Source organism: Gekko japonicus, unplaced genomic scaffold (assembly GCF_001447785.1).
Source record: "Gekko japonicus isolate JY-2015 unplaced genomic scaffold, Gekko_japonicus_V1.1 scaffold1295, whole genome shotgun sequence".
Taxonomy (NCBI): Eukaryota; Metazoa; Chordata; class Lepidosauria; order Squamata; family Gekkonidae; genus Gekko; species Gekko japonicus.
Window position 1 is genome coordinate 519,548 of NW_015168688.1, and position 11,582 is coordinate 531,129.

The window sequence follows — 11,582 nt, forward strand, 5'->3', positions numbered from 1 at the left end:
CTTTCCCCCTATCTACAGCTTGTTGAATTATTTATTTATTTATTTATTTAATTGTATTTATACCCCGCCCTCCCCGCGAATGGGCTCAGGGCGGCTCACACAAGGCACCGAGTGCAATCAACATACAAAATATATGTTTTATACACACACACACACACACACACACATATATATACACACACACAGGAAAATATATATACACAGGAAAATATATTACTACATTTATTATGTTGCTATTGAGATACACATTTAGAGATGATGTAACAGCCAACTCTCCCTGGAAACCATTACATAAAATAAAGCTGAGAGGAAAGATGGGGCCTCTCTTGAATCCAGATTCTTCTATTGGGCAGGAAATCTGAAAGCAAGAACAGTCTGTGTTACTGTTTTGTTTTTTAAAAAATACACTTTATTAAATGTTTAAGGTTATGCAGGGGTAGGGAAGAGAAAGGAAACAAAAATAAGAAGTCTTCTGCATACAAATCTTCTCCACTGATCATTTCACATGACCAAGAGATAGACTGTGAAATTTTAAGAGTTTATAAAAGCTTCAAAATATTTGTATCTTTATGTTTCTTTTTTATCCAGTCATAAAAAGGGGACCATAGACCAAAAAATCTTCTTCCATTTGCCCTCTTAGCATCAAAGTCAATTTATCCATTTCTGCAGTTTCCATAATCTTCATTATTAAGTCTTGTCCTGAAGGTATTGTTGGGAGTTTCCAAAAGGTTGCAAATAAGATTCTAGCTGCTGTTACTACACGGATTACTATATGGATTATAAAGTATATTTGATTTTTGTCAAAATCACCTGCTATACAATTCAGTAAAAATAATTCTGGTTGAAAAGATATTGAAATCTGCAGGACTGTCTGTGCCAGTCTGTGTTATTGTTGACTGATGTTTCTCTCTTTGGCTGCTGGAAATCTTAGCTTTCATTTAGATGTAAAAACTTTCCCCAGTCCTCAGGACAGAAAATAACTTGGGAACAGAAAGCAGCACCTGCTGGTGACTCAGAAGCCAGCCAAGAGTGCTTTTGCTGATAAGGAGAAATCTCAGACCCTCTCACCAGTGCACCCTTTGAATTCCATTGTTGATGCATTCTTCCAGTCTGTTGCCTGTCAATGTGACTCTATTAACAAAATACACTGTTAGAATTATGCATGGTTTATGGCAGAAGTATTTATACTTCAATGTGCACATAAACTTATACTTGAAATTATTTTTAAAGAATGCTGATGCCATTAATAGGGATATTTTCTGTGGAACAGGTTCCAAAATGAAGAGGTTGGTGTACCCAATAGGATTCATGGGGATCGGTGCCTCTCTGTACTATCCACAGCAAGCCATTGCCATTGCCAAGGTTAGTAACTTGTGAGGAAATAATGCTTTCTTCCTGTTTTCAATATAGCTTTAAATGTGGCAAATGCAGTAAAGTGCTTTTGTATGCTTTCTTGAAAACGTTTGAATTACATGCGATCTGAAATTTATCATGAGCAGTCTGGTTCATTTATGCACGCTTACCTAAGAACAAGTCATATTAAACATTAAACAGCTTGCTTTGAAGAATCCTTATATGATTTTGGCTTCTTGCTTTTGAACCAGTGTATTCTGTAAGCAGGTTTTAATGTTTCGTATATATGATAAAATGATGGTGATGTTTTTGAATTTTCCAGAATAAGTTCACACAATCAAAAAGCACTCATAAATTCATTCACTTTCTCTTTATTCCACCTACTTCAATAGACCCCATGTGTGAGGATATTCACCTTTCTTACTCCTCGCTCCTTCATCTTTACCTTCCCTCTCTTCTACCTTTTACCTTTTTTTAGTCTCTCCCCAACCCCCCCACTAAAAGTGTTGGAAGCTTTGGCAATGTTGTTCAGTGGTTGCCTAGTAGCTATCAAAATGGTCACTGAGATCTCACAACCTAAGGTCTCATGAGATCTTGGTGGCATTCTTTTCTTAAAGAAGCAGGCATTGCTTCCTATGATGCTTCCTTTTTAAAAAGTCCATCTAATTTATTGTATATTTTTGTATTTTCTGCAACCCCAGGCTTGTAGAAGAATACTCTGTAGGTGGCCTCATTGTGCAGATTTTTTAAAATCCACAGTCTGAGGCCATTGTTCAGTTTTAGTCTATAGGGCTCTTTTTGTAGAAAAAGCCCAGCAGGAACTCATTAGCATAATAGGCCACACCCAATAGCAGAAACCCATTAGCATATTAGGCCACACCCCTGACAGCACCACTCATTAGCCTATTAGGCCGCACCCACACCAACCTTTTGCTTCTTATTCTGTTTACCTTCTTTGTTGTCAAAACCCAGGGCTTTTTTTGCAGCAGGAACGTCTTTGCATGTTAGGCCACACACCCCTAATGTAGCCAATCCTAATGAGTTTCTGCTGTTGGGTGTGGCCTATTATGCTAATGAGTTCCTGTTGGGCGTGGCCAACTCAGGAGCCAGCCGGAACTCCGTTCCTGTGCGTTCCTGCCCAAAAATAGCCCTGGTCTTAGATATAATGACAAGTTGTATGGACAATGTTAAGTTTTCATAGATTTTACTCTGAAATACTGCATCGTTATCTGTGTTTCAGTTGTGTATTACTTATAAATACGGTGTAGTGTTTGTAAACTTAAACACACAATTAATATGCAGCACAACTGTAATGTTTCAGTCACATATGTTGCTGTTGGGGTTCAGAGAGTTTAATCTAAAATATTACGTTTGAAAAGTTCCATACTTAATGTTCTGGAACCAGGATACAATGTTATATTGAGTGAATACTAAGAACAAAGCGCTTTGAAATACTAAAACATTAAGTGCAAATGTTGCACAGTGTGTTTTCAAGTTAGTGCATGACAGTCTAAGTTAATGATTAATCACAGTTCCTATTTGCCAAATTTTTTTCAAAGAAAGCTTTTAGCTTCTGCTTTTAGATCTATTTTTTTGCTTTGAATATGGAGCATTAGCTTTTGAATATGGAGCATTAGCCTTAATTTTCCTTTTTCAAGAAATTGTGTGCTACCCGAAGCATCTTTCCTACTAACCTTTTTTACCCTTTTGTGTAAGGCTGTGTTTATTAGTTTTTGAGAGTTTTAATTGCTTCTAGCACTGTCAAATATCTTTAAAAACCAAGTTTAAAAAAAATTAGGACCCTTATTCAGTAATACTAATAGATTTAAAACAGTATTGCTAACCTCATTGAAGAGAGAGGTCAGGTTTGGTTAGGAGGAAAAAATGAAACTACATTTTGTTTATTGGGTTCAAATTTTGTGCTTGCACACCCTGTGTTTTTTCATTAGGTGTGAACCAGCTCACACAGTTCCTACCCAGAGGGCTGTTAGCCTGTGTTATACATGTGGGGAGAGATCAGGAATTGCCAAAGGGAAGTAGGATGAAGATCTTGGGGGAAAATAAGGATTTGATTTCTACAGAATGGAGAGTGACAAATTCTGTAGGGTGACATGATTTCAGTGATGGAGGAGGGAAGACCTTGGCAGAGGCAGTATAAATTTAGACAGAAGAAAGGCCACCAAAGAGGTTGCAATAGTCCTGTACAATACATGATAGATAAGGGGTAAAGATTTTATTTTTTAAAATTTATTTACATGATTTTAGTCCGCCTTTCTCACATGGACTCAAGGTGGATTACAGATAGTGAGTCTGTACAATCAATAAAATGGGACATAAGAAGTCTGGAACCACCAGAGAGAACAGGAGCATAAGTATTAACATGGCACAATATGTGGCACAGAAAGTACATAATCAGATCCTACTTACAATATACTATATACAGTATACCATATTCCACCTTTTATTTATCAGTGACATCATTTTGTCACAGGAGGTCTGTGGACACTTTTTGTATGTTGTCTGAGGGCATAGTGTAATATCTATACATATGTATTGTGTTATGTTCAAGAGCTATTATTGTTATGAAGTAGTGCCTGGAAGCATACTAACATTATAAGCAGTAACTATTGATACTGAGGGTTGTAACTATTTGATAAAGCAAGCCTCATACATTTCTTGATGAATGCTAATAATACCTAAATTACAACAAAATTCAAAAATAAAAATATACTGCTGCTACTGACTGTGAAATTAACTATAAAATTTCTGGTTTTTGAAAGGTAACTGGTTCTCAGCTGTATGACTGGAGTTTGCAAGCATACATAACAATAGAATCTCTCTGGAAAGAAAATCCAAAAAAGAAAAGATCTGCAAAAGTGTCTGACAAGGTATGACGATCCTGAGGTTTATTGTCTGTCTCCCTCTGTTGAAGTTCTTGCTATTTATTTCTTAGACATTCTTGGTATAACTTAGAGCATAAAAGCAAAAAGCTGATGAAGAATAAGCCAAATAAATTGTATGATATCAGTGACATGTTGCTGCTGCTTCTGCCGCTTCTGCTTTTGAAGTAAAATCATTAGAAAAAGCCAAACTGGCAGTCAAAACAGCATGCTATGGACATCAGTAAATCCAGTGTGTTCATATTCTGGAGACTGATATTAAGGAATATCAGAAGGTTATCTTAGATTTTGATTGTGGGGGAAAAAATTCTGATAATTAATTGGAAACAAGCTCAAAAAAAGTGAAAGCTGGGTGGATTTTAAGTTCTAAATATAATTCTTTATTACCATGTATCTAAAATTCAAAGGTTAGTTCAATGGTTTCATGGTCATATAGATCCTTCAGTACTGATAGAGCAAATCTTGATCTCTGTGCCATTAAGAGGTTGGATTTTCTTAAAAAAGAATTTGAGACAAAAGTCAGTTTACTATATCTCTATGTTAGAACTTAATAATAATGCAACCCCTAGTTACGTTAAGCGGGAAAGATCTCTAGGAGGTGTAATCGAAGTGAAAATTTGGTCTTCTGTCCAAGGGTTCTTCCTTTTCTGTTTCAACTTTATTTAAGGAGAACATATGCAAGATGTTGCATCAATGGTTTCTGTCACCGGTTAGAATAGCAAGGATTTACAGTAAGGCTGGTGCTAACTGTTGGTTTTGTAAGACTCCAAGGGCAGACTTTCTTTGTATGTGGTTGTACTGTGATAGGGCAAAAGTGTTTTGGGACAGGGTAATCAGGTTATTGGAGGTGTTTCAGTGTAAGGTAAACAATACCATTTAATGTATACTACTAAACTATGCAGCCTCAATTCCCAAACAATATCTGATTATTGTTTTGGATCTACTGAGAGCAGCAAGATTTGTTTTTGCAAAAACATTGAAGTCAATACGTAGACCATCAATTGGAGACTGGTTGGTTAAAGTAAAAGAGTTGTTTAAACTATTGAACAAATTTAGAGTCCAGTGGCACCTTTAAGACCAACAAAAGTTTATTCAAGGTAGGCATGCACACGAAAGGTCATACCTTGAATAAACCTTTGTTGGTCTTAAAGGTGCCACTGGACTCTAAATTTGTTCTACTGCTTCAGACCAACACAACTGCCCACCTGGAATTAAACTATTGAAATTACCTTTGTTGCAAAAGCATCAAGTTGCTCAAAAAATACTTAAGCTATTGGATAATGTTATCTTAAAGGCTGAAAAACAGATTTACGTGAAGAGATAATGAGTTAATCATTAAAATTTATTACACATGGTTATCACAGTGTAAGAGCTTAAATAGTTTGTATATTTTGTAAACTTTGTAATACTTTGCTTTGTAAACTTTGAAGCTGTCTTTTATTTATGTAGTTTATTTTTCTTTTGGGGAAACATATACATTTTATTTTAAAAAACTGCATGCTGCATCAGCTCTGGGATTCAAGCAATATGCTACTTATTCTTGAAATCACTCAAAGGTGCCTGGCTTGTGTCAATCACAAAAGCAGTATCCCCAGGCCAGCCAGTATGCAGAAGAAGTATGACTTTAACTAGAAGAAAAAAAGAATTTAAAAAAGAACAGTCCAATAGGCATTGAGCTTGCTTCAAGAGGTATGGCTTCTGGCCTTTCTATTCTGCTAACAGTGGATCTGATGTGAGGAGTCCTGTGCCAGTGGAACATGCTTGTTCCATCAGCAAAACACTCCTTTCATTACACAAAGGATCCACCATGAGAAGAATAAAAATGTTGGCTTCAACCCAACCGCTAGCTTAATTTACATTTCTCTCGTTTCTGTTTACTACACTTTTCCAATTTAAAGAGCATCACACCCAAACTTCAACATCAGGCAAAGAGGCAAGTTTAGGCACTTGCCTCTTGCAAAAATGCAGATATTTTACCATTCAGTCCATAATTTCACATTAGGACATTTATCTAATATATCTGTGGACATAGGACACTCTGTTTCCCTGTAACTTGTAAGGACAGACATTGTGCTTTTTGTCTGGGGGGGGGGAGTATATATGCAGTTTGAAAGCACGAAATTGCAAGTAGATAAATAGGTACCACTTCGGTGGGAAGGTAACAGCGTTCCGTGCACCTTGGTGTTTAGTCATGCCGGCCACATGACCAAGGAAACATCTTCGGACAGCGCTGGCTCTTCGGCTTTGAAACGGAGATGAGCACCGCAACCGTAGAGTCGGATTCGACTGGCTTTCGAGCAAGGGAACCTTTACCTTTAATCAGACACAACATCTTAACTCCTGTCTGTGTATATTAATTCTGAGTCAACCTAACTGAGGTTGTTTAAGGATATCCCTTAGGAAGGTGGAAATTCATCTGCATAAAGTCTGCTCAGACATGTATTGCCTGCCCTAAATCAGTTAATATCTTCCGTCCTGAATGGAAGGAAAATGACTTTTTTGCCAAGTGAAGCTGATTGCATTACAGACAGACAGAGTTTACTACAAAACTGAGGAGACCGAGCCTGAAAGAACAATAAAGATCTCCAAATATTTTTTTGTTTTCCATAGATATCTGTTCTAAGCACCTAAGGCAAGCTAGCATTGATTCTTTGCAAAACTGTGAGAAATGCAGATGCTTGCTAGCTACTGCTAGCTACTTTTCTAGCTAGTGGTAGTCATAGTTGGTAAAGAACCCTTTTCAGCGAGCTCATTATAACTCTCAAAGTAGCAGGTGTTTACATCTGAGGAAGTGTGCATGCACACGAAAACTCATACCTTGAATAAGACTTTGTTGGTCTTAAAGGTGCCCCTGGACTCAGATATTGTTCCTTTGACCTATAAAATGCTTATGCAATATTTTTCTTAAAATCTAAAACTATGCATAGTTTGTATCCAGACCCAAAAATACAGTCTGAGGAGAAACTAAAATGCATTGCTGTTGTTAGTAGTAGTCTTAGCATGTCACTAAGGGTTATTGATCTGATGCACCAAATACGTTTCTTTTTCAGGAAGGAAAAGTATATTGTAAGAGTTTCTAGAAGTTGATCAGATTTCTTCCGTATAACTTGTCTTATGCTGTGTTTGAAGGGTGATGCAGACAGAGACAAGACAGTGAAAGTACAAGAAAGTTCTTCTGAATAAAGAATGATAAAATAGAATTTGCTGCTCAAAAAGGTAGGACAGTAACCGTCCCATTACTCTCATAACAAAAAATTACAATAGTTGTTTAATGCAGCCGTATCTTTTATTTTTAAAAAAATGTTATTTAATAGGGAACGTAGAGGGCAGAGAACAGACCAAGTTTTTTTTCATTTAACAATCCACTGACCCAGTTGGACAGAACTAATCTTACAAATACCTTGCTCTGTTTCCATCCTCACATAGAAGCCAGTGCTGCCAAAAATGTAGCCACAGCCCAAGGAATACCAGGATCGGTATCTGCGAGCAAGAAAGGCATGGAAATTAGGGGAACTTTGGAGACCATCACGAGCTGTATCCACAGATCTCTGAAAGGGGCAGTCAACACACAAAGAAATATAGATAAAATCTCAATTGCCCCAGACACACATCTGAATAGGGTACTCCCTGGAATCCACCCCCCAAAACAACAGAGCGGAAAGCCTTTTGCCTCACCAGAAGAAAACTGAATTGCTGCATGGACATACTGACCCCAGCGGGGGTGGGGGGGAGCGACAAACAGCTGCCAAGGAGCTGGCCACTGGTAGCCAAGCACGATCTTTATGATCTTTCCATGGCAGAATACGTTGAAAAATAATAGCTAGGTAGTAAAACTGGAATCCATGCTCAATTGGCTGATTATTCAGCTTCCAGGAGAGTTTCTTGTGGCTGAGAAGATCTTGAAAAGAACATAACTCTAGATTTCTCACAATTTATCACCAAGCCCTCTCTGCTGCAATAATTCTGAAATGCCTCTAGCAACCTTTGCAGATCCACCAGTGGTATAGATAGAAGGACAGCATCATCTGCCTAGAATAAAATGGGGTCTGACTTGGCTGGAACAGAACATGAGAATTTAGTGCTGCTAAGACCCCTGCAAGATCATTAATATAGGAAAGGTCTTTAACAAATCCCGCTGGCAAGAAATCTGGCCCAGGAGCCTTACCAACCTTGAGACAGTAAATTAATACTCTTACTGCTGTTCTGTTACTGGAGGCCAAATAGTCAGTTAAAGAGCTAAGTGGGGGAATCGAGGATGATGGTAAAAAAGAGAAGGTCTTGCTGGCCACTGAAGCACTGAGAAGGGTAGGCCTGCCAGGGCCCCTGGCAGAGGGCAGGGAATTGGGAACTGAGGTCCATAAACTCCTAGCATGATTGTTACGTGGCGCTAATATAAGCGGGCACCACTGACTGGTATAGTGCTGGGATTTCTTAAAAGAAAATAAGGGCCTTATAGACCTTTTCACCACAAGCAAGCTATGCTGCTGCGGCTGAATTAGCTCACTGACAACAGCAGTGAGAACTATGCACCTCTCTCTTTACTTGCTTGCATTCATTGTCAAACCATCCCCTGTGAACAGACCAAGATTGACTTATTCAGGGCTAAGAAGGTTTTGTGAACAGTGTGCATTTTTTGGGGGGGGTGTTATTATGAAGTTTACTTTACAGTAAGTAGTGCCAAGTCCTAACTGCACAGAGTATTTTGATATGTGTGGTCTTAAATTCATTTGCCTTTTCATGTATCTGCTATAATTTCTATGTGGACATCTAGCAGGTACATAGGCCTTAAGGGGAGAGGCCATGGCTCAGGTTCAATACTTGGTATGTCTAAAGAAGCAGATGAATATTGGCGCTGAACTGCTGATCAAGGCAGATACTAGTGAGATAGATGGACCAATGATCTTACTATATGTGGCAGCTTTATAAATGTGCATTTACACATACATGTGTGAGTTTTCTGTAAGCCAAACACATAAAACGTTAGATCAGAGTAAATATGGCTTCATTCTTGGTTGATTTCCTCTTTACTGCTCTGAACAGTTCTGTAGTGGAACTTTTAAAGCAACTAGCTGTGTATTTATTACTCTTGTTATCTTTCCTGACTATTCCAGAAGTGATGTGTATAATTCTTTAAGTTTACCAGTGAAATGCTTGAAAAATGTTAAAACTTTGCAGAGGTATAGTTTCTTAAATAGGAAATAATAAATAAATGAAGCTAGCTAGCTGCTTCTTATTGGAGCACTCCAGTTTTCACAGTTGGCAGGGGTGTGTAACGCAGCGCAAGAGCACAGGCTTTGCATGTAGCAGGCCCCACTCTCAATCCCTGGCATCTCCAGTCAAAAAGTATCTCTGGTAGAAGGACTGAGAAACTCTTTCCAAACCCTTGAAGAGTCACTGCCAGTCAGAAACCTGCACTAGGCTAGATGGAACAATGGTCTGCCTTTGGAAGTCAACTTCATGTGTTCCCGTCACTTCTTGCAGTTTGGGAAAGAACAGGAGCAGCCTCTTGTTTTATTTTAGTTGACTTCATTTGTGCCCAACTTTTCTCCCCAATAGGGACCCAAAGTGGCCTGTGTTATTCTCCTCTGCTCCAGTCAGTCCTCATAGCAATCCTGCTAGGTAGGTTAGGTTGAGAGTGCATGACTGTCCAAAGGGTAGCCAGAAAATGTCCATGGTGAAGAGGGGATTGGAGCATGGGTCTCCCAGATCCTACTCTAACCCGTACACCATGTTGGTTCTTGACTTATTAGGGTCCCAGATATGTGTGTCACCTCCCTCTTGCATAGAAGGGAATTCCGCATAGGCTTAGTAGGCAGGAAATACCATACTAATGATGTGTGTGTGTGTGTACACTTCTCTTAGTAAAAAACAAAAAAAAACACCCACATTGATGGGCTGAAAGACACATCATAGTTTCCCCCTTCTCTGCCAGAACAAGAACCACCACCACCATGGTTCTATTATTCTTTTTTCTCCTGGAAGGTTAAGGAGAAAGTTCTCACAGGCTTCCAAATGGTTCCCACATAAAGAAGCAATATGGGAATGTAGATGATGTGCTTATATTTCTTTTCTGGGAGAAGAAGGAAAAATAAAGCTGAATGTCACCATCTCCCTTGTATTAATGCTTTTTTCCCCTGTTCAGAAAGTGAGCATTGAGACGATTACAGCAGCTGTCTGTGACAACAAATCTCTCTCTCTTTTCCTCCTCCTCTGGTAAAATAGGGCTCCGCTTTGAGATGAATGAGCTGAGGTATTTCATCTCTCACTTTGAGCTTAGATCACCATCTGAAGCATGAATACAAGGAACAGGAATAATAAAAATAATGCGGAACAATGAGTAAAATTTTCGTCGTTGTGAATTTGTTTATACAAGACAAGTATTTTGATCCATGTAGAACATTTTCAGCCAATCAGGGTATACTGAGAAATGTAATATGAAAATATTGTAACTCTAACGTTGCTGTATGCAGGAATTTATTGTGTGCACTATTACAGATTTCTGAGTGCGTTTACTACCTTTTGTCAGATCCACTCTTAAACCAGGAGGAGTGGGTTGGAGGAAGAGCAAGATTTCTTTCACATATAGCCACTTGATTAACATCTTAAAATTGACTGGTATTCAAGCAAAGCTGAAATCTAACTTGGTGGCTACCCTGTGCAGCTTTAGTGATGGTTTTGATTGTAGTCAGTCTAACTGTGATCCTCCTTTTGGATATAGATTGATGGTCTACAGAGGATCAACACACTTCTGGAATGGAAGATCTCCACTGAATCTGAGTTGAATATGAGTACAGCTTGCATATGTTTTGCCTCAGGAAAGACTGTCCTTGCAATCTGTCTCTGAGACCACTGTCTGAGTGTGAAGGGACACAGCCTTGCCTTCTGCCAGCTTTTGACTTCAGGTCGGAGTTCTGCAAGATTTCTCACAGGTTAATTCAGAACCTGGATATAATTCCCCAACCATGAGCCCCAACTGCAAAGAGGGAATTTCCATTGGACTCAATGGAACTTGATTCTAAGTAAATGTTTAGGATTGGGCTGCTAATTGTCTCAACACTCTTGAATCTTTTGTTACTATTATGGACTTAATTAAATGGAAGGTTAAAAAAAACTGTCTGCAGTTCTTATGTCTGGACATGTTAACCAATATCTTAATATTAAGTTGACAAAGGAGAATGAATTGCATTTTTAGAAAGAATCTAACAACGCTTTTTTGTGTTACTGGGGTGAGCGAGCTTAACATCTTTGCACTGTAGTTATGTCTAGCAGTAGGCTAGTGAACTTGACAAAAGGAGCACAAAGACAATGGCTTTGTCTCTTGTCTGAGCC

General features: G+C 38.5%; 1 protein-coding gene across 3 annotated transcripts in view; it reads left to right on the forward strand.

Annotated features, from left to right (window-relative positions):
* Positions 1–11,345, forward strand: part of APOO (apolipoprotein O) — a 33,508-nt gene extending 22,163 nt beyond the window's left edge. The window contains exons 5-8 of one of the 3 annotated variants that reach the window (XM_015415438.1): positions 1,271–1,362; positions 4,134–4,241; positions 7,383–7,469; positions 10,972–11,345. In XM_015415438.1, coding sequence (XP_015270924.1) covers positions 1,271–1,362; positions 4,134–4,241; positions 7,383–7,436 — 254 coding nt within the window. In that variant the 3' untranslated portion in view covers positions 7,437–7,469; positions 10,972–11,345. The remainder of the gene's footprint in view (positions 1–1,270; positions 1,363–4,133; positions 4,242–7,382; positions 7,470–10,971) is intronic. The other 2 variants (XM_015415437.1, XM_015415439.1) reach the window with 2 other exon arrangements.
* Positions 11,346–11,582: the final 237 nt, after the last annotated feature.